Source organism: Mastigoproctus giganteus, chromosome 1, assembly GCF_048544385.1.
Source record: "Mastigoproctus giganteus isolate SK-2022 chromosome 1, ASM4854438v1, whole genome shotgun sequence".
Classification (NCBI taxonomy): Eukaryota; Metazoa; Arthropoda; class Arachnida; order Uropygi; family Thelyphonidae; genus Mastigoproctus; species Mastigoproctus giganteus.
The window spans coordinates 2,599,038-2,623,275 of record NC_143575.1 but is presented as its reverse complement, the minus strand read 5'-3'; the positions used below and the strand labels follow the sequence as shown (position 1 = coordinate 2,623,275).

The window sequence follows — 24,238 nt, the reverse complement described above, 5'->3', positions numbered from 1 at the left end:
AAAACTGACTCAAGTAAATAATACAAATGTCTTGGAGATAACAGCAGAGGAGATTGTTATTTGGTTTTTAGGAGCATTAGCAACTAAGGCCATACTGCTCTGCGGATATGCGGTGGTCATTCCCTGACCTTTCCGCATCCTCCGTATTTGGTGGTCACAGGCTTGAACCCCGGTCTAATCAAGAAGCGTGTGCTACGCACTGCTGCTCCTGCCCACCTGGCTATGGAGGCGCCAGAGAAGAGGAGAAAAAAACAGTATGTACTGGAACTTAAGAACAAATTTGAGCTTCTGCAGACCTTTCAAGACCAAGGTATCGACAAGGAATACAACTTTCTGAAAGTAATAAAGTCCAAGAAACCTATAGGTAAAAAGAAATAAAAAAAGAAAAAATTAGTCAAGAAACACTTGTCATGATGTCCCAAAGACGACAAATGAAGAGCAAGGTAAAAAATGTCAAGGACAAAATTGGGCATACTGAGTTATACAAAGCCATTAGAAAGAGACTCAGAGAGGACATAAGATTTAACACAAAAAAAGTAGAACAAGCATTCAGGGAAAAAAAATCATTCAAAGGACTTAAATCAGCAGTCATGAGCAGTAATACATAAAGACAAATGATAATGAATCTGAAGAATAGTGATGATGTACTTATAAATAGCAGAGAAGCCATAATTCAAATATCTTTGTGGTTCTTGTGGGCCTATATGAGAGCTTGAAGGACAGGGTGGATGCCCTCGAAGAAACTAAATTGAGGGGCCCATCAAGCTCTCAGCTGCCCACATCAACGCCAGAGCTTGCACTTGGGCATCGCGTGACACAGAGACAACCCCCAAGGCAGAATGCGCTGGTCCCGAAGGAACTAGTAGTTGTTGGTGACTATTGTCAGGGAAACGGGGAACGTGCTTTGTAAAAAAGATAGGTGGAACAGGACCAGGGTATGTCTGCCAGGGGCAAAGGTTGATGACGTTGTAGAGCGAATATCATCTTTTAAGGGCACAAAAGGTGATATAGTTGTACACGTTGGCACTAATAATATTAAGAGTAGGAGACCGGCAGAATTACTTAACAAGTACAGGTCACTGTTGAACAAAAGCCGAGAATTAGGGTTGAATTTGAAAGTGTCTGCAATTCTGCCCAGACACGATAGGAGGGAGTATATGATGAGAGCCTTGTCGATCAATTCGGCCCTGGAAAGATTGTGCAAGGCTCAAGGGGTAGAATTTTTTTCAGCCTGGACTGTACTTGTTAACAGGAGAGATTGCTTCTACAGGGATGGGATACACTTAAATAGAAAGGGTGCAAGAATATTTGCTGATGCTATCGAGGCAGTGTTAGGTGGGTCGGAAAACTGCTAGTTTGGGGGGAGACAAAGACCAATAGATTGACAGTAGCCACTGGCAGAGGTGAAAGAGATTCTTGCACTGCTTCTATTAGAATGAGCAGAAGCCTGAAAAACAAGATGCATGGTATTTCAGAGACTGCTGGGAGCCATTGCGGTACAAGTAAACACATGGGTTGTGTTAGGGTAGCTAAGAATAGAAACAGGTGCAGGTATACTTGCGTGTACACCAATGCTAGGAGTTTAGTAAATAAATTTGATGAATTTGAGGTATTGCTCAAAACATCAAAGGCAGATATTGTTGGGATATCAGAGACGTGGTGTCACACAGATATAAGGGATGCAGAACTGCAATTTGGGGAGTACAACGTCTACAGAAAGGATAGACAGGATAGGAAGGGGGGAGGGGTTATGCTATTAGTTAAGAAACACATAAAAACCAAGGAAGTGAAGCCAGTCGACATCGCTGTTCAGTGCAGTGTTGAGTCAGTTTGGTGTGACATAAGCATTGGGAGATCAAAATTGAGAGTAGGAGTGTGCTATAGGCCTAATGACTCTGATGAGTATAATAAGCAACTGTACAGGGAAATAGAGTGGGCCAGTAAATCAGAGAGTCTTATAATGGGAGATTTTAATTTCCCAGATATTGACTGGAATTTGGGGGCTGGTTACTCACACACTAGCAGGGCTTTTGTGGATTTATTGGATGATTGTTTTCTACATCAGCATGTTCGGGAGGCAACTAGAGGGAGTAATACTCTTGATTTGATTATCAGCAGTGATTGTTCATGCATTAAGAATCTGCAGATAAATGAACCACTAGGTGGCAGTGATCACAGTGTGCTGAAGTGGGATTTACTGAAAGAGGTAACTACCATTAGGGGTAAAGGGAAGGGTTATTGCTTCCGTAAAGGCGACTACGATGGACTGAGACAGTATTTAAATTCTATACAGTGGGACCAACTGATGATGTTACCAACAGCAAATTCAAAATGGGAAGCATTCAAAGAACTTATCTTGGAAGCTACTAGGCTTTACATACCAACTAAGAAATATTGTTCAAGGTTTAGGCCAAAATGGATGTCAGATGAACTAATGAGGCATATGGCAGAGAAGAAAAATGCATGGGATACTTACAAATTAACACATGACACAGAAGCCTATGATAGATACAAGTTGATATGCAACCAAGTTACAAAGGAGGTTAGGCAGGCGAAGGCAGATTACGAGAAATCCTTGGCAAGGGATGCAAAGAAAAACAGCAAAGAGTTCTTTACTTATGTAAACTCTAGAAGGAAGGGGATGAATCAGATTGGTCCACTTGATATTGATGGGTCAACTGTTGATGATCCTGCTCAGGTAGCTAACAAACTAAATGAATATTTTGCATCGACATTCACACATGAGGAGTTATTCAGCAAAGGGAATGCCAGAGGTGTATTCAACTCTAGCAGTAAGCTACAGAATCTTGAAATAACTGGGAGTAAAGTGGAGGAGAAACTGTTGAAGATAAACACAAGAAAGGCACCCGGGGTGGATGGGATCTATCCAGTTATATTAAAGGAGGCAGCAAAGGAAGTAAGCAAACCCTTAGCCATAATTATGAGAGCTTCCTTGGACTCAGGGGAGGTACCCATAGACTGGAAATGTGCAAATGTGACCCCAATTCACAAAGGAGGATCAAAGGCTGACACAAGTAATTATAGACCTGTGAGCTTAACTTCTGTTCCAGGAAAATTAATGGAGGCACTGGTTAAAGAAGCACTGCAGAATCATTTAGACAAGACTTCAGTTATAGCTCAGACACAGCATGGTTTTGTTAAGGGGAAGTCTTGCCTGACCAACTTGATTGGATACTATGATGCAGTCACAAAAGAACTGGATGCAGGGAATAACTTTGATATTATATACTTGGATCTTAGAAAGGCTTTTGATACTGTTGCACATGGAAGACTGCTACACAAATTGGAGCAGTGTGACATTGGAGGCAAATTGCTGCTATGGATAAAGGGGTGGTTGAGGGGGAGAAGACAGAGAGTGGTAATCAATGGACACTGCTCATCGTGGACTAATGTTATTAGTGGAGTCCCTCAGGGCTCAGTGTTGGGTCCATTATTGTTTTCTGTATTTATAAATGATATTGATGATGGTATATCAAGCTTAATGTCCAAGTTTGCAGATGATACAAAGGTTGGCAGGGTTGTCAAGGACACTACTGACACTATGCTGCTGCAACAGGATCTGGAAAGGTTGAGCAGATGGGCTGAGAGGTGGCAAATGAAGTTTAACATTGACAAATGTAAAGTACTACACATGGGAAACCGCAACCCCAGAGCAACGTATCAACTCTGTGGTACTACACTGACAGTGGTAGAGAATGAAAGGGACTTGGGGGTGATTGTGCAGGCAGATATGAAGTTCTCTGAGCAGTGCAGACGGGCTGCAAGAGTAGCTCATGGAGTATTGTCAATGATATACAGGAATTTTTCCAGCAGGGATACGGAGGTGATTATTCCATTGTATAAGGCAATGGTCAGGCCACACCTAGAGTAATGTATACAGGTCTGGAGGCCTCATTTCAAGAAGGATGTAGAGCTGCTGGAACGAGTACAGAGAAGGGCAACAAGATTAGTGAATGGAACAAAGGGGTGCTCTTACGAAGAAAGGCTTAAGTTTTGCAAATTACAGTGTCTGGAGACTAGGCACCAGCGAGGTGATCTGATAGAGGTGTATAAAGCCTTGAATGGTTTAAGCATGCTCAATGCTGATGGGATTCTTCCTCTAGCTCAGAAAAATCACCTGAGAGGGCATAAATTCAAATTGAGGAAAGACAGATGTAGGATAGACGTGCGGAAATTTGCCTTTAGCCAGCGGGTGGTTGGTTGGTGGAACAGACTGCCATCCCTTGTGGTGGAGGTTGATAGCCTAAATAAGTTTAAGGCTCAGCTGGACATTTATTTTGAACGAACAGAGGGGTGAAGTGGAAGTGGGTTTTTTTTTTTTTTTTGGCTGATGCTGCATAAGCTTGCTTTCTTGCATCAAATGCCTCTACTAATGCTAATGCTAATATCAGAAGACTACTAAAAAGTATTATATAAGGAGCAAAGGACAATAAGGAGTAATGCCAGCAGTGGGGAAGATAGAACACAAATTAGCAACACACAACATACCTGATATTCTTCCTGATGAGGTAGAACATGCATTGAAGAAAATGAAGAATCAAAAAACCCCAGGTGAAGATGAAGTTACCGTAGCATTGTTAAAATTAGGAGGAAGAAACATGACACAGAAACTGGCAAGATGTCACAAAATACATTAGGAAAGGTGTGACGCCTAAGGAGTGGAATAATGCAATCATAATTTTGCTGCATAAGAAAGGAGATAAATCAGAAATTGGAAATTATAGACCAATTAGCGTGTTGTCCCACATCTACAAATTGTTCACAAGAGTCATTACTAACAGATTAGAAAGAATACTTGATGAGAAAAAACCGAAAGCAAAAGCTGGCTTTAGGACACAATTCTCAACTATGGATCACCTTTACATAATATCACAGCTAATGGAGAAAGTAAAGGAATATAAAACACCATTATGCCTGACATTTGTGGATTATGAAAAGGCATTTGACTTCATACAACATAATGCAATGTTTCAGGCACTGGAAAGACAAGGCATAGACATCCCATACATTAGGATTTTGAAGAAAATATATGAGAAGGTACCTCCTTTATTAGACTAGACAGTAACAAATTTAAAATTGAGAAAGGAGTTCAACAAGGAGACACAATACCTGCAAAGTTGTTTACTGCTGCCATTGAAGAAGCTTTGAGAAGATTGGACTGGTTGCAGAAAGGAGTCAATGTGAATGGCAATTTGCAGATGACACTGTGATCATAAGCCATGATCCCAAACAGAGGAAAATCTTAATCAGTTATGCAGAGTTAGTAAGGATTTCGGACTAAAGATAAATATGGTTAACGATGAACAAGGAGCAAAAATTGGAAAGGTGGATTCATATACTAATCTTGGCTATACTATTCATATACTAGTCATTAGCTATAATAATGATAAATTCCTGGAAGTCAAGAGAAGAATAAATTTCAGATGGATAGCATTCAGGAAATTTAGTAAATAATGAACCAATGTATACTCCCCACCATGACTTATGGAGGTGAAACTTGAGCAGTCACCAAAAGAATGGAACAAAAGCTGAAAACTACACAGAAGAGAATGGAACAAATTATATTAGGAATCAGACTGTTGGATAAGAAGAAAAACACATGGATTAGGCAACAAACTCAAGTAAAGGACATTCTTATCAAAACCAAAGAACTAAAACGTACTTGTGCAGGACACAGTTCAAAGACATGATGACATATACTAAGAAAATAACAGAATGATACCCAAAAGGAACTAAAATAAAACCTGGAAGCCAATAATGGTTTGCCAGTTATTTGGTTTTTTTTTAGGAGCATTAGCAACTAAGGCCATATTGCTCCGGGGATGTGCGGTGGTCATTCCCTGACCTTTCCGCATCCTCCATATTTGGTGGTGACGGGCTCGAACTCCGGTCTAATCAAGAAGCGTGTGCTACGCACTACTGCTCCTTCCCACCTGGCTAGGGAGATGCCTCCGCCAGTAATGGAGATGGACAGATGTCCATCTCCATTACTGGCTTCCAGATGGACAGATGTCCACCTTCGAGAGTTTGTGGGCAGTAAACAGATGGCAATTACACAAAACAGAAGGAACTGAAAAGTTGCTGGAGACCTTTGTCCTGCAGTGGATTGAGAATGGCTGATGATGATGACTTCAAATAATAACCAACCAAGTTTCATGCAGTTGCAATAACATCTTTTTTTAATTATAGGTCCTGAAGTTAACAAATTTGTGCAAATAAGGAAAGATGAGCAAAATCAGTCACCATGCAGTCATACAATATTTAGGAAAAAAGGGACTAATGCCAAAGGCAATTCATGAGGAAATGGTTGCAACATTGGGGGATGTTGCTGCTCCCTACTCAATGGTTAAGAAGTGGATAGCAGAATTTAAACAAGGGAGGATGGGAGGGCCTGGAAGATGACTCATGATGTGGAAGATTTGCAATACCCATCACTCAAGAATTTGTTAACAGTATACATGATCTGGTGATGACCGACAGTCAATACACTGCCAGTGTCTTGTGCATCTCATCTGAATGTGTATACCACATAAGAGGTTCTTGCTATTAAAAAGGTGTCAGCATGATGGGTTCCAAAAGTTGTTGACAGCAGATCAAAAGCACACAAGAGTTGTAAAGTCAAGTGAACATTTGCATCATTTTCAGCAGATCCAGCAAATTTCCTTCGAAAATTTGTAAAGTTTGTTTGATTTTCAATGAGACATGGGTCTATCACTTTCAGCCAGACAAAGGAACAGTTTAAGCAGAGTTGATTCCTTCTGCTGGCAAGGTGATGGCAACATTTTTTTTGGGATGTTGATGGAGTGTTGTTATGGATTACCTTCAGAAAGGCCAAACAATCACAGAGGCATATTACACAGACCTTGTGAAAAATTTTCATGAAAACAACAAAGACAAACATGAGGCAAACTCAGAAAAAAGTTTTGTCAGGACAAAGAGCCTGCTGACAAGTCTGTTACTGCCATGACCTGCACTGCATAAGTGTGGGTTTGAAATGTTGGATCCTCTACTATATTCATCAGATCTAGCACCTATTTCCTCATTTGAAAAAAATACCTGGCTGACATCCATTTTTCCAATGACACTGACACCACTGCTGCAGCGGATACGTCCCTAGAGACCCAAGAGAAAACTATCTTCACAGCTGTAATCAACACTGCAGCAGTGGTGGGAAAGGTGTATTGACTTAAAAGGGGCCTATGTTGAAAAGCAACCTGTTACCAGACTTCTCAAATAAAATTTTCATACTCAGGCAAGTTTTCAAATGTCTTAATGTTATTTTACAAGAAAATGTCAGGTTGAACACAAGTAAACTATTGAACAGACACAGGTAAACTACTGAATTTCACATCCCATCATCCACAAAAAACTGGCACTGTACATGGATTTACACTCAGGACTTTACACACTTGCCATGATGACCCTCTGCAGACTGAACTTCTCTTCTCAAGGTATCACAAATTTTGCTAGCACATTATAAGATGATTTCCAAATGTTTTCAAAACCATTTTTTTCAAACCATTCAGAAACTCGGATAGCATTTTGAAAACCTCCAAAGCAACCCAGCATTCACTAATGATTCCTATTCTCTTCATTCCAAGTCTTAGCCATAAAATAGCATGAATAGCCAAGATGTACAACACAAAAGCATTCTTCTCACGATTTCCCAATTTCAAAACCATAGTCAAAAAGACTACTCACAACTTGCTGAACAGCACAGAAACCTAATAATCAGACAACACCACATTTCACAGCCCTGATCACTAGATTAGCTTTAACAACATCAGGATCCTTGGTTTGGGCAGATACAGAAATGCAGGTTGTTCAAAGGTTTTTCTTAATCAAACAATCCCAAGTACTTGAACAAAAACGCCTCAACACAATCATTTGGATTAATATTTTTAAAAGTTAGGTGCTTTCTCATACATATCTGGTCAACAATAAAAATCTTCACGATACATTATCCCATCCCATTTTACATCCACTGCCACTTTGCTAAAGAAGAGTTCTCTTCTATCGCAGACAGATGAATGAATGTTCATGGAGTTCCTGCAATGCATCATCTGCCAAAGCTGGAAAAAACTTTTAGCTGATAACATCAATAAATACAAGTTGAACTACTGAGCTGTGTGTCCTATGGCAAAGTGCCTGTTTGCAGAAGAACCATATTGTAGCATCCAACAGACACACACTCAATATCAACTGGGGCAGTTCAAGTCATTTGTGCAACCAACATTCCAAAAAAATATTTGATCAACAGAACATAGTAAGCTTTCCTCCAAAGAAAATAAATTTGCTGTTCTTTGTCTCATTTCTGAGAAAATGTCACAACCCATCCAAGCTGAATAGATTCCAATCAGAAACTCCTGAGGAGAAAAACACAAGTAAATCAGTCTCCTAGTCAATGAGGTCCATGTTGGAGTGCCCATCTATGCATGGTCAAAGAGTGTATACCAAGAACTGATTCAGTTTCCAATGTGGCTGCCATTCCCAGTTTCTCTCTCTCTCTCTCTCTCTCTCTCTCTCTCTCTCTATGCTACTGAGGAAACCCTCAAAATGCCTAGTTGTCTTCTGATATTCAAGACGGCTTCGTTTTCATCTGTCAGCTACTACAGAATTAAATACCAGTTACATGGAGCAATATGTGCAACTATCTAATTTAAAATAATTTAATTTCAGTTAATATATGCCTGCAATAAATCAGATGATAGCACTAGCATGAAATAATGAGCTATAAAAATTTAAATAAGGTCACAGGAATACAAGTTGACCAAGTATTTTGTGGTAAAGAATAAATTTTCAATACAGAGACCAATAGATAAATGAAATAATTTGCTGAATATGACTTGTGGAAAATTAATAAAGTTAACATACACTACTAAATTTTTTGTTATACTGAAATCTTTCAGAAAGAGTAAAATGGCAAAAACTAAAAAAATTGAATGGGGGAAAAACACAATGTTCAAAACTATACCTGACACTGAATCTCATCTTTGGCTGCACATTGCACTGTTACCATTTCTCCATATACACAAGAGCGATTAAACTGACAATCAATACAGTCGCCACCCAACTGTTCACACATTGTATCTTTTGAGCAACTATCAAATGTACTGACATCTGTTATCACTGGAGGAGGGCTAGTTAGGTTACTTTCCACTTGGGGACTAGGTTTACTTTCAGCAAGGTAGGTCACCAAAGATTCATAAGTAAAAGCACTGGTACTACCACTTGCAGAGTCACCTCCATCTTCCTGAGCTAGCATATGTCTTCTACTGGCTGAGTGACGCAAGGCATGAGAGGTTGAACTAGGCAACAAAGCAGTTTCTAGGAATAAGACATCAACTATTAGATGTGCTGATATCATTTTAACATGCATTGTTTATAAATTCAAATATTAAAATAATTATACTACACTGAACAGACACCATCTGGCCACATTATGAGGACCATATGCTAACAGTGTGTTGGACTGCTGTTTGTCCAAATCACTGCTCCACCATTTGGCATGAAGTCATCAAGGTGTCGAAAAGTTACACAAGGAAGTTCTCGATAGATATTCAATGGAAATGAGATCTAGAGATTGGGGAAACAGAGTAGAAGCTTGAAGTATTACTTGCATTCCTCAAACTAATCTTTCACACATTTGGCAAAGTGGATAATTACACTATCATCTATCGGTAAGGGTATCCAATCCACGTGTTTTACAAGTTTTTGCAGCTCCGACGAACGCAAAGTTTTCATTTATATTTAGCCATTTTATCGACTTAATTGTTATATTAAATTATTTTCTATAAGTAGCTTATAGACCTAGTCAAGCTCATTGGTTTATTTTGAATTTAGATAGCGTGATTTTGAAGGTTAATTAATACTTAGTGTCTGTAGACACTAGTTACCAATGGCGGCAAGTTACCTTCGTAACTTGCCGCCATTGGTAAACATACATATCACAGAGTATCTTACGACTCTGTGCAACATATATCCCGAACTAGATAGTGCTATTTTGCTATCTAGTTCCCGAACTAGATAGCAAAACAAATTTTTTTTTTTTTTTTGTTAGTTGTTGGCGCATCGGCTTCTGTGGCCATAATGCACCTCCCAAAGTTTTTGCGTTTTACTCTGATCCAAGCCCGAGGCGGGATCCGAACCCACGACCTTAGGGTTAGTTATCAGTAAACTATTTGAGAGACTACTATATACAAGAATTAGCCAACACTACCAAACAGCTGGACTTGACATGGCAACCCAATTTGGCTTTAAACCACAATCATCTACTGTGGAAGCCCTAAGAAATCTACTAAGCTCCGCAACCTCATGCGGCAGCAAATACTTTCTTGTCATATCAATCGATTTTGCTGGGGCATTCGACACCATTTGGCAGCCGAGCGTCCTGGCGAGACACTACGGCGGGCCCACGTGCCAGAAAACCTCTACAAGACTATCAAATCATATCTTTCACAGAGGATAATAAGCGTCATCGCACCTTATGAAAAACTAGATCAACCTGTTCACATGGGCTGCCCCCAGGGCTCTGTTCTTGGCCCGCTCCTATGGAACATGATTCTTGATGAGTTCCTGGCCATGGACCTGGGCGAAGTCCACTCCCAGGCCTTCGCTGATGACTTAATCTTGACGGTCGCTGCAGACAGCAGAGCCCAACTGGAGTACAAGGCGAACCAGGCCCTGAGGATACTTCAGGAGTGGACACAGACTCATCTACTGAAGATATCACCGACCAAAACTTCCTCGATTTTGCTCAAAGGAACACTAGACCTATGCAGGCCACCACAAATCAAAGTGGAAAATAAGACTATCAAACTAGTGGACCAACTAAAACACCTCGGCCTTATACTTGATGCTAAACTGCCATTCCAGCACCATCTGACATACATCAGAGCAAAGATTAAGAAATACTCTGCACTTGTGGCCAGAATCACAAGACGAGATTGGGGGCTCAACAAACGCACCCTGTCACTGTATTATAAGACAACCTTCCTACCAGCAATAACCTACGCCTCTCCAGCCTGGTTTCAAAAAGCCGTAACCGCCGTAAATCGATGGACACTGGACGCCACTCAAAGGACAGTACTGCTAACAATCACCCGTGCCTGTTGTACCACTAGCACTCCCGCCCTACAGGTATTAACGGGGGCCCTTCCTCTGGACTCAGAGGCTTTTCGCTGCGGCATCACTCACAGCATTGCAAAAGGACAACCCTGCACCTTCCTTGGCTTTACAGTAAACACAGCTGCAAATCAGAAAGAAGAAAAAATCAGACTACAAAGGCACTTACAGCAGGTATGGCAGGATCGATGGACTGCCACAACCAAAGGTGAAATTACAAAGAAATTTCTGCCCACCATAGACAGGGTGTACCCCAAGCCCCCACCCTGGTTTCAACCCGGTCTCTTCACAACCTATTTGCTGACAGGCCACGGAGCGTTCAACGCGAAATTAGCATCTTTCAGAATCCTAGAGGACCCACGTTGCTCTTGTGGGGAGCCAGAAACCTGGACACACATAATGTATGAATGTACCAACTAAGAAGACCTACACTGCAGACTTATGACAGCAACCACATACTTCCCAAGACATCTCGAGTCGCACCTACTAGATTCATGCGAAGAGTACAAGGCACTAGCCAAATTCGCGCAGGAGTTGTTCACCCGGCGCAAAACACGAATTGCTGTTCACAGGGAAACACAATAATAAGGAGAAACCTGTGCAAGAGCTGCTTACCCCTCCAGCGCAAAACACAACTTCTGAATATAAGAAACTTCAATAAGGAGGGACCTCGCGGACTCTTAGCACAACAACCTATCTGATAGAGATGCCGAAATATGAATGACGAGTGTGAGGATACCCGCTCATGCATCGCCTGCACAAAAATGGATATACAATACTACTACTAGACAGGTCGGGACTGTCCCAGGAATGACGAACTTGCACGGCTTGGACACTTCAACTACTGGGACTACACGCAGCTTTGCTGCCGACGCCACAAGGCGATCCTACACCTGTGCTCACTTGCACAAGGCTTTTACTCCAATTCCTGGGCGGGGGAGAGAGGGGACGGCTCTGCTGTTTTTCTTTCCCCCTCGCCCACCCCTCTTTTCCTCCTGGTGGGGCATGGGCATGCCCCACTGACCTTCTCTGGGGCCGTCTTCCCTATTGACCCCATATTTCTGACTTTTCAGTTTCCTCCCCACTCTGACTAAATATCATAGCGTATGCGCCACACTACCAAAATTTTAATTGTTCAAATCAAGTCACGCATGCCCTTTTGGCCTCTAATAATCTCTTAGCGTCTTACCCTGAAAATCGCCGCGTGTTGCATTACAATTTTTTTTTTTTTTTTTTTTACATAGGCCCTAGCCACTGAAATCTCAGGAAACTAGGTGGCAGGGCCTGCCAGAGTAAAGCTCCATACTACTGTGTACCTGGTCTGCCTCCACGGGGCCAAGTGTGGGCAGCGTTGGGCCTCAGTAGGGGTCCAGCGGCTAAATGGTCAGATGAACAATGATACATAACATTACACTTATACAAAATCCATACACTTTTAAATCTCTGGCCTTCCCAGTGAACTGGTACACCTACAATGAAAGCAACGCGGAGATGGGGGAAACCCCTGGTGCCGTTAGACATCAATACACTTTACACTTTACTTACCTTAGGGTTGCCAGGTAAGCACTTCACCGACCTGGCTAGACCGGTTGGTACCGAAACACGTAGCATGGTATTAGAAATCTGTTAGCTGAGTATAGCATAATCAATTAATCAGTAAAATTTATTAATCTTGTTAAACTTCATTGTTAATTAAATTGTACTTTTTTAACTAAATACATATAACGACTTAGATTTTACAAACGTAACATTATTAATTAATACATATAACTTGATAGGAGATATAGAAGTTATATATCGAAACCTGGAGATAATCCTCAATACTGAAAAAAAAATAAATAAAATATACTATATATATAGTTATAACTGCATTGGGATATAAGTTTACGGTTATAATTTTGTACTGAAACTGAAATTTTATTTGAAATTGAAGGGATATCATGACTCAGACCAGAGCAGCAACACAAAAGGCTCAAGCTAATGGAAGTGCTGTGGCTAAGGGGAGAACTGGAGGGGGAAGTAGTTGTCCTCTAAATCACAGCCCATTAAAATGTACTGATTGTTTGATATTTGTGGAGCAATCAGGAGGGACATGATATTGCCAAGGGGAATGTCTTTGTGTGCACAATGTAAGGAAATCAGGCAACAACTCAGTGTTGTTATGGGCCTATATGAGAGCTTGAAGGACAGGGTGGACTCCCTCGAAGGATCTAAATTGACGGGCCCATCAAGCTCACAGCTGCCCACATCAATGCTAGAGCTTGCACTTGAACATCACGCAACACAGCGGTAATCCCCAAGGCAGAATGCACTAGTCCCACAGGAACAAGTAGTTGTCGGTGTCTCTATTATCAGGGAAACAAGGAACATATTGTGAAAAAGGACCAGGGTATGCCTACCAAGGGAAAAGGTTGATGATGTTGTAGAGCATATATCTTTTAAGTGCACAAAAGGTGATACTTTTGTACACGTTGGCACTAATGATATTAAGAGTAATTCTCTGCCCAAACACGATAGGAGGGTGTATATGATGAGAGCCTTGTTGATCAATTCGGCTCTGGAGAGACTGTGCAAGACTCAAGGGGTAGAATTTTTCTCGGCCTGGTCTGTGCTTGTTAACAGGAGAGACTGCTTCTACAGGTATGGGATACACTTAAATAGAAAGGGTGCAAGAATATTTCCTGATGCTATCGAGGCAGTGTTAGGTGGGTCGGAAAACTGCTAGCTTGGGATAATACACAGGCTAACAGATTAACAGTAGCCGCTGGCAGAGGGGTGTTGTTGTTGTTGTTTGGTTTTTAGGAGCATTAGCAACTAAGGCCATATTGCACCGGGGATATGCGGTGGACATTCCCTGAGCTTTCAGCATCCTCCGTATTTGGTGGTCAAGGGCTCGAACCCCATTCTAATCAAGAAGCTGTGCTACGCACTGCTGCTCCTGCCCACCTGGCTACGGAGGCACCCTGGCAGAGGTGAAAGTGATTCTTCCACTACTTCTATTGGAATGAGCAGCAGGTTGGGTAGCTAAGAAGAGGAACAGGTCCATGTATACTTGCGTTTGTTTGTTATTTGCTTTTCAGGAGCATTAGCAACTAAGGCCATATTGCTCCGGGATATGCGGTGGTCATTTCCTGACCTTTCCGCGTCCTCCGTATTTGGTGGTGACGGGCTCAACCCCCCCAGTCTAATCAAGAAGCGTGTGCTACGCACTGCTGCTCCTTCCCACCTGGCTACGGAGGCGCCGTATACTTGCGTGTACACGAATGCTAGGAGTTTGGTAAATAAATTTGATGTGTTGGTCAAAACATCAAATGCAGATGTTGGGATATCAGAGCTTCCTTATATCTGTGTGACGTGGTGTCACACAGATATAAGGAATGCTGAAATGGAATTTGGGGAGTGCAATATGTAAAGGAAGGATAGACAGGATAAGAAGGGAGGAGGGGGGGGGGTTATGCTATTAGTTAAGAAACACAAAATCCAAGGAAGTACAGCCAGTTGACATTGCTGGACAGTGCATGTTGTTCAGTTTGGTGTGACATAAGCACTAGGAAATCAAAATTGAGAGAACTGTGTTATAGCCTGATGAGTATAATAAACAACTGTACAGGGAAATAGAGTGGGCCAGCAAATCAGAGTCTTATAATGGGGGAATTTAATTTCCCAGATATTGACTGGAATTTGTGGGTTTGTCACTCACACACTAGCAAGGCTTTTGTGGGTTTATTGGATGATTGTTTTCTACAGCAGCATGTTCGGGAGGCAACTAGAGGAAGTAATATTTTGATCTGATTATCAGTAGTGATGTTTCATGCATTAATATTCTGCAGATATAGGAAGCACTAGGTGGTAGTGATCATAGTGTGCTGAAGTGGGATTTACTCAAAGAGATAACTACCATCAGGGGTAAAGGGAAGGGTTTTTGCTTTCGAAAAGGTCACTATGGAGGTCTGAGATGGTATTTAAATTCGATACGGTGAGACCAACTGATAATGTTACCAACAGCAAATTCAAAATGGGGAGCATTCAAAGAATTAATCTTGGAAGCTACTATACTTTTCATACCAAGTAAAATTATTCAAGGCTTAGGCCTAAAAGGATGTCATATGAACTAATGAGACGTGGCAGAGAAGAAAAATTCATGGGATACATATAAATTAATGGGTGATACTGAAGCGTATCATAGATATAAGCTGGTCTGTAACCAAGAAACAAAAGAGGTCAGGCAGACAAAGGCAGATTACGAGAAATTTTTGGTAAAGAATGCAAAGAAAAACAGAAAAGAGTTCTTTACTTATGTAAACTCTAGAAAGAAGGGGATGAATTAGATTGATATCCAGTGGACCACTGGTTCTGTTGATGGTTCTGTTCTGTTCATCAACTGTTGATAATCCTGCTCCGGTAGCTATCAAACTAAATGAGTTATTTTGCATTTACATTCACACATGAGAAGTTATTCAGGGATGGGAATGCCAGAGGTCAATTAAACTCTGGCAGTGAGCCAAATGATTTTGTAATAACTGAGAGCAAAGTGGAGGACAAACTGCTGAAGATATACATAAGAAAGGCACCTGGGGTGGATCGGATCTATCCAGTTATATTAAAGTAGTCAGCATAGGAAGTAAGCAAACCCTTAGTCATAGTTATGAGAGCTTCCTTGGACTCAGGGCGAGGTACCCATGGACTGGAGATGTGCAATGTGACCTCAATCCACAGAGGGGGTTTAAAAGGTGACACAACTAACTATAGACCTGTTAGTTTAACTTGTGTTCCAGGTAAAATAATGGAGTCACTGGTTAAAGAAGCATTGCAGGATCATCTAGACAAGACCGCAGTAATGGGTTTGTTAAAGGGAGGTCTTGTCTGATAAATTTGATTGGATACTATGATGTGGTCACAAAGGAACTGAATGCAAAGAATAATTTTGATATCGTATACTTGGAATTTAGGAAAGCTTTTGACACTGTTGCACATGGAAGACTGCTGCACAAATTGGAGCAGTGTGGAATTGGAGGTAAATTGCTGCTATGGATAAAGGGATGGTTGAGTGGGAGAAGACAGAGAGCAGTAATCAATGGGCACTGCTCTTCATGGACTAATATTATTAGTGTAGTCCCTCAGGGTTCATGTTGGGTCCATTGTTGTTTTCTGTATTTATTAATGGTATTGATGATGGTATATCAGGCTTAATGTCCAAGTTTGCAGACAATACGAAGGTTGGCAGGGTTGTTAATGACACTAATGACAGTACGCTGCTGCAACAGGATCTAGAAAAGTTCAGAGGATGGACTGAGAGGTGGCAAATGAAGTTTAACATTGACAAATGTAAAGTATTGCATATGGGAAGCAGTAACCCAAGAGTAACGTATCAATTGTGTGGTACTACACTGACAGTGGTAGAGAATGAAAAGGCCCTGGGGGTAATTGTGCAGGTAGACATGAAGTTTTCTGAGCAGTGTAGACAGTATGCAAGAGTAGCTCATGGTGTCTTGTCGATGATATTCAGAAACTTTTCTACCAGGGATAAAGAGGTGATTATCCCCTTGTATAAGGCAATGGTTAGGCCACACCTTCAGTACTGTATACAGGTCTGGAGGTCTCATTTTAAGAAGGATGTAGAGCTGTTGGAACGAGTACAGAGAAGGGCAACAAGATTAGTGAACAGAACAAAGGGTTGCTCTTACGAAGAAAAGCTTAAATTTTGAAAATTACAGTGTCTGGAGACTAGGCACCTGCGAGGTGATCTAACTGAGGTGTATAAAGCCTTGAATGGTTTGAGCATGCTCAATGCTGATGGGATTCTTCCTCTTGCTGAGAATAGTATTAGTAATGGCCGCATGGTGCAAGAAAGCCTATGGCTTATGCTGCACCAGCCAAAAAAAAAAAAAAAAAAAACCGAACAAAACAATGATAAACACAAAAAAAAAAATAAATAATAATAATTAATAAAAAAAAAAAGAAAATTAACCTATCATCCTATGCGCTTCCCTTACCTGAAAGTACTATCCAGATGACCTTTGAAATTCCCCAAACTGTCGGCCTCATCCACCCATGAAGGCAACTTATTCCAGTAATTTATAACTCGCTGGCTAAAATAAAACTTCCTGCAGTACAATCTAAACATTTCCCCCCCCCCGTAACTTGAATTTATGTCCCCTAGTTCTAGCATCATTTATAATCTTGAAAATTTCATCTTCATTCATTTTACTGATGCCTCTCAGAGCCTTAAACATCTCAATCAAATCTCCTCTAAGGTGTCTAGTTTCCAAACTCTGCAACCCACATATTCGAAGTCTTTCTTCATAAGGATGCCCTTTTGCCGATCTCACCAGGCGAGTTACCTGTCTTTGCACCCTTTCAAGAAGCTCAATGTCTTTCTTTAGGTGCGGTCTCCATACTTGAACACAGTATTCCAAATGTGGTCTAACATAAGCCTTATATAATGGGATTATCACGTCCCTATCTCTACTTGCAAAAGTTCGATAGATCATCGATAGGACACCATGGGCCTTCCTTGCAACCTGTTTAGAATGCTCAGAAAATTTCATGTTTGACCGTATCGTAACACCCAAGTCCCTTTCCTCCAGTACTGGGTTTAGTTGAACTCCACCAAGTGAATAAGTTATTTTGGGATTACTGTTTCCCAGGTGTAATACCTTACACTTTGTTGGATTAAAGCATAGCTGCCATTTTTTTGACCATTCCTGAAGTCTATCTAGGTCTCTCTGAAGAAGCTCAGCTTGACAGTGATCATTAATGAATAATCACCTGAGAGGGCATAAATTCTAATTGAGGAAAGACAGTTGTAGGACAGATGTGCGTAAGTTTGCTTTAGCCAGCGTGTGTTTGATTGCTGGAACAAACTTCCATCTGTCGTCGTAGAAATTGATAGCTTAAATAGGTTCAAGGCAGAACCAGACAAATATTTGGAGTGAGTGAATGGGTGAAATTAGAATATTTATTTATTTTTTTTTTGCTGATGTTATGTAAGCTTGCTTTCTTGCATCATATGCTTTTATTAATGCTAATCTTGTAATTTCCATGTCCACAAGGATAAACATGCAATACTGTTCGGTGCACCTGATCGACAATGACGTTTAGGTATGCTTTAGCATTCGTGGTACCTTCCACTATTCAAGAGAATGCCATGAAATCATGTCCTGTATCAATATGTCTCCCCTCTAATGGCCAGTATTCTCAGTACACAACAGATTCGCTGCAGTGCCTCATAAGGTTTCCTCTATGTCAGTGCTCTTCCACAGATGCTGAAAAGTAAAATTCAGGATTCATCAGACTACATGACTCCTTCAGTCATCTTGTGTCCACCCTTTCCTTCCTTGCACCAACGCAACTCTATTTTCTAACTAGTGTAGAGATCAGTGGCTTTGGTAAAGGTCTCCTACTCCTGTACTACATTCATTTTTAGGGTACATTACATGGCTGTACATGTTTCTACATTACATGCAGAGTTACTATTTGGCAGTGTTTATACTTCATAATCCACTCTAGACATTGAGCACCATTCCCACCCACCTCACATTTTTGGCTGAAGTTCACTGATGTTTTCAGATGTTTTGCTAGTCACTAAAAACTTAAATGACACTAGACTCTGAACACTAAACATGTTCAGCCATCCTCTCTGCTGTAGCACCTACAAAAGATATTCATATCTCTTTGGTAAGATCTGCAAGGTCCTGCACATTTTCCTTTGCCAATGAATTATATTTTGCCACTAATCAGGTCACATGGCTAAAGCATTTTCCTGCTCGTGTCACAAACTATGTGACCACTTCCATTTACATAGTTTTATATAGATCACTGTTTAACGCTATTACAGAAATCTTCATGATCTTAATAGTGGCCAGGAAATGACTAAGGACATTACTGCATATGAAATCTTATTTTTTAATTGTATTTAATTCAAATAAAATTTTTAATCTGAAAAATTTTATTACAGTCCACAACAAAATATAAAAATGATTTGTGTAGCTGATATTAAAGTTCATCTGAGTTCACTCATAAGGCAAGGGCATAGGGTGGTGGGAGAGTTTGTGGGAAGATTAAGATGGGGGGGTTCGGAGATGAAAGAGAGATTGTGTATTTAAGTGCCATATTTCTCAGTGGGGAAAAGCAAGTGCTGAGGGAAAAAGACATTTTCCAAGGGTCTATTCGTAAAATCAATAAGTATTAAATAAATAAATGAAACACTGGTTTTACTTAAATAGTCATTAAAATCACTTAAAAAGCAAAATTTCATATTTTCTAGACATTACAGTGCAATTTTTTACTGCAAAATATTAGCATTGGCATTAGGAGAAACATACGAAGCAAGAAAGTAGGCTTGTATAGCATTAGCCAAAAAATAAACAACTTCCCATTTCACCCATCCATTCAATCCAAAAGTTTGCCCAATTGAGCTTCGAATTTATATAAGCTGTCAACCTCAACAATGACAGATGAAAGTTTGTTCCAGCAATAAACCACTCGCTAGCTTAAGCCATATTTCCGCAAATCTATTCTACAACTTTCTTTCCTCAATTTGAATTCATGTCCCCTCAGGCGATTAATCTGGACAAGGGAAAGAATCCCATCAACATTCAGCTTCCTCAAACCATTCAAGACCTTGAATGTTTTGAGCAAGGTGCCTTGCAGGTGCCTAGTCTCCAGACTGAAATTTGCAGAACTTAAACCTTTTTTGGTAACAGCATCCCTTTGTTCCACTCACTAATTTCGTTGCCCTTCTCTGTACTCGTTCCAGCAGTTCTACATCTTTCCTAAAAAGAGGCCTCCAGATCTGTATACAGTACTCAAGGTGTGACCAGACCATTGCTTTATGAAAAGGATAATCAGCTCCTTATCCCTGCTAGCAAAATTCCTATATATCATTGACAATACCCCATGAGCTACTCTTGCAGCCTGTTCACACTACTCAGAAAACTTCTTATATGACTGCATCATTAAACCCAGGTCATTTTCATTCTCCACTACCACAGCATATTACAAGTAAACACATGGGCTGTGTTAGGGTAGCTAAGAATGGAAACAGGTGCATGTATACTTGCGTGTACACCAATGCTAGGAGTTTAGTAAATAAATTTGATGAATTTGAGGTATTGCTCAAAACATCAAAGGCAGATATTGTTGGGATATCAGAGACGAGGTGTCACACAGATATAAGGAATGCAGAACTGGAATTTGGGGAGAAACGTCTACAGAAAGGATACACAGGATAGGAAGGGGAGAGGAGGAGTTATGCTATTAGTAAAGAAACACAAAATCCAAGGAAGTGAAGCCAGTCGACATCGCTGGACAGTGCAGTGTCGAGTCAGTTTGGTGTTACATAAGCATTGGGAGATCAAAATTGAGGGTAGGAGTGTGCTATAGGCCTAATGACTCTGATGAGTATAATAAGAAACTGTACAGGGAAATAGTGGGCCAGTAAATCAGAGTCTTATAATGGGGGATTTTAATTTGCCAGATATTGACTGGAATTTGAGGGCTGGTCACACACACACACACACACACACTAGCAAGGCTTTTGTGGATTTATTAGATGATTGTTTTCTACATCAGCATGTTCGGGAGGCAACTAGAGGGAGTAATACTCTTGATTTGATTATCAGTAGTGATTCTTCATGCATTAAGAATCTGCAGATAAATGAACCACTAGGTGGAAGTGATCACAGTGTGCTGAAGTGGGATTTACTCAAAGAGGTAACTACCATCAGGGATAAAGGGAAGGGTTGTTGCTTTCGTAAAGGCGACTACGATGGCCTGAGACAGTATTTAAATTCTATACAGTGAGACCAACTGATGATGTTACCAACAGCAAATTCAAAATGGGAAGCATTCAAAGAACTTTTCTTGGAAGCTACTAGGCTTTACATACCAACTAAGAAATATTGTTCAAGGTTTAGGCCTAAATGGATGTCAGATGAACTAATGAGACATATGGCAGAGAAGAAAAATGCTTGGGATACATATAAATTAACACTTGACACATAACCCTATGATAAATATAAGTTGATTTGTAACCAAGTTACAAAGGAGGTTAGGCAGGCGAAGGCAGATTACGACAAATCTTTGGCAAGGGATGCAAAGAAAAACAGCAAAGAGTTCTTTACTTATGTAAACTTTAGAAGGAAAGGGATGAATCAGATTAGTCCACTTGATATCGATGGTTAAACTGTTGATGATCCTGCTCAGGTAGCTAACAAACTAAATGAATATTTTGCATTGACATTCACACGAGGAGTTATTCAGCGAGGGGAATGCCAGAGGTGTATTCAACTCTGGCAGTAAGCTAGAGAATCTTGTAATAACTGACAGTAAAGTAGAGGAGAAATTGTTGAAGATAAAGACAAGAAAGGCACCTGAGGTGGATGAGATCTATCCACTTATATTAAAGGAGGCAGCAAAAGAAGTAAGCAAACCCTTAGCTATAATTATGAGAGCTTCCTTGGACTCAGGGGAGGTACCCACAGACTGGAGATGTGTAAATGTGACCCCAATTCACAAAGGAAGATCAAAGGCTGACAAAAATAATTATAGACCTGTGAGTTTAACTTCTGTTCCAGGAAAATTAATGGAGGCACTGGTTAAAGAAGCACTGCAGGATCATCTAGACAAGACTTCAGTTATAGCTCGGACACAGCATGGTTTTGTTAAGGGGAAGTCTTGACTGACCATTTGATTGGATACTATGACGCAGTCACAAAAGAACTGGATGCAGGGAATAACTTTGATATTATATACTTGGATCTTAGAAAGGCTTTTGATACTGTTGCACATGGAAGACTGATGCACAGGAGCAGTGTGGCATTGGAGGCAAATTGCTGCTATGAATAAAGGGGTGGTTGAGGGAGAGCAGACAGAGAGTGGTAATCAATGGACACTGTTCATCGTGGACTAATGTTATCAGTGGAGTCCCATTATTGTTTTCTGTATTTATAAATGATATTGATGATGGTATATTAAGCTTAATGTCCAAGTTTGCAGACGATACAAAGGTTGGCAGGGTTGTCAAGCACACTACTGACACTATGCTGCTGCAACAGGATCTGGAAAGGTTGAGCAGATGGGCTGAGAGGTGGCAAATGAAGTTTAACATTGACAAATGTAAAGTACTACATATGGGAAACAGCAACCCCAGGGCAACGTATCAACTCTGTGGTACTACACTGACAGTGGTAGAGAATGAAAGGGACCTGGGGGTGGTTGTGCAGGCAGATATGAAGTTCTCTCAGCAGTGCAGACGGGCTGCAAGAGTAGCTCATGGTGTATTGTCAATGATATATAGGAATTTTTCTAGCAGGCATAAGGTGATTATTCCCTTGTATAAGGCAATGGTCAGGCCACACCTAGAGTACTGTATACAGGTCTGGAGGTCTCATTTCAAGAAGGTTGTAGAGCTGCTGGAACAAGTACAGAGAAGGGCAACAAGGTTTGTGAATGGAACAAAGGGGTGCTCTTAAGAAGAAAGGCTTATGTTTTGCAAATTACATTGTCTGGAGACTAGGCACCAGCGAGGTGATCTGATAGAGGTGTATAAAGCCTTGAATGGTTTGAGCATGCTCAATGCTGATGGGATTCTTCCTCTTGCTCAGAATAATCACCTGAGAGGGCATAAATTCAAATTGAGGAAAGACAGATGTAGGATAGATGTGTGGAAATTTGCCTTTAGCCAGCGGATGGATGGTTGGTTGGTGCAACAGATTTCCATCCCTTGTCGTGGAAGTTGATAGCCTAAATAAGTTTAAGGCTCAGCTGGACAGGTATTTCGAACGAACAGAGGGGTGAAGTGGAAATGGTTTTTTTTTTGGTTTTTTGGCTGATGCTTCTTAAGCTTGCATCAAATGCCTCTACTAATGCTAATGATAATATTACCGCACACTTGTATGTTATTCTAGCATTACTGCTACCCATATGCATCATTTTCCATTTGTCAATGGTAAACTTCAGTTGCCACCTCTCAGCCCATGTGCTCAACTATTCTAGATCCTGTTGCAGTAGTATATTGTCATTAACAACTATGCCAACCTTCGTATCGTCAGCAAATTTGGAAATTAAGCCCTGATATACCTTCATCAGTATCATTAATAAATACAGAAAACAACAATGGACCGAACACCAGACTGTGGAAATTAGTTCATGAAGAAGAGTGTCCACTGATTACCACTCTCTCTTATCCCACAGCAGCAACTTCCCCTTAATGCCATACCACTCCAACTTGTACAGGAGTCTTCCATGTGAAACAGTATCAAAAGCTTTCCTAAAATCCAAGTGTATAATATCACAATTATTTTTGCATTCAGTTACTTTGTGGCCATGTTGTAGTATCCAATCAAATTGTTTTTTTTTTTTTGTTATTATTAAACCCCCAAACATGAGATGTATTAGTACCTCTAGTACTTAGTACCATGGGTTGAAGGTTGAAAAGACGAAAGAAGGTATTTGTTGACATTAGACTTGAACTTCTGTAATTGTCATTTTCAGGAAAGACACATGAAGGAAGGTTGTTACAGAAAACAGCAGTCGAATGAATAAACGAGGAAGATGAAAAGTTGGTTCTGCGAGTTTGAAGTTGGACAGTAAATGGATGTTGGCTGGTGGCGGCATGTGTCCAGACTGTTTTGAAAGAGAGCGGGAATTATAGTAGCCAATTCAGAAGAACAGTGCCCATGGATATATCTGTAGAAAAGGCATGCAGCAGAAACAGTACATGAGACAACAAGTACAGAGACGCTGTTAGAGAGGAGTCATTAATTAACCTAACTGCCCTCTTCTGAATGGAATCTAGATCCTGTTGCAGGAATGGAATCTAGAAGCCTGAGAGAGGTATTGGGGGCACCGCCCCAGATGTGGGAACAATATTCCATGGTAGGGAGGATTTGCGATTTGTACCGAGTGAACAGCTGTTTGGAAGAAAAGTAATGCTGAGAACAAAAGAGAAAACCAAGTTTTTTTAAATGCAGAGGAAGCAATATTTGTAATGTGCTTGTGCCAAGAAAGATTACAAGTCAGGGTAATCACCAAAAGAGATATATCATCTTGACTAGAAATCGGAGTGTCACCAAAAATAAGCATTGGAGCA

At 40.7% G+C, this 24,238-nt stretch overlaps 1 protein-coding gene across 3 annotated transcripts in view; it reads right to left on the bottom strand.

Moving 5' to 3' along the window:
• The window catches only part of amx (TM2 domain-containing protein 3 almondex), a 98,123-nt gene that overhangs the window by 68,595 nt on the left and 5,290 nt on the right, over nucleotides 1–24,238 (bottom strand). For all 3 annotated transcript variants that reach the window (XR_016547217.1, XR_016547218.1, XM_090378443.1), the window contains exon 2: nucleotides 8,996–9,348. Coding sequence is in view for 1 of the 3 variants with exons in the window: in XM_090378443.1 (XP_090234569.1) it covers nucleotides 8,996–9,348 (353 nt within the window). In the remaining 2 variants the exon portion in view is untranslated. The remainder of the gene's footprint in view (nucleotides 1–8,995; nucleotides 9,349–24,238) is intronic.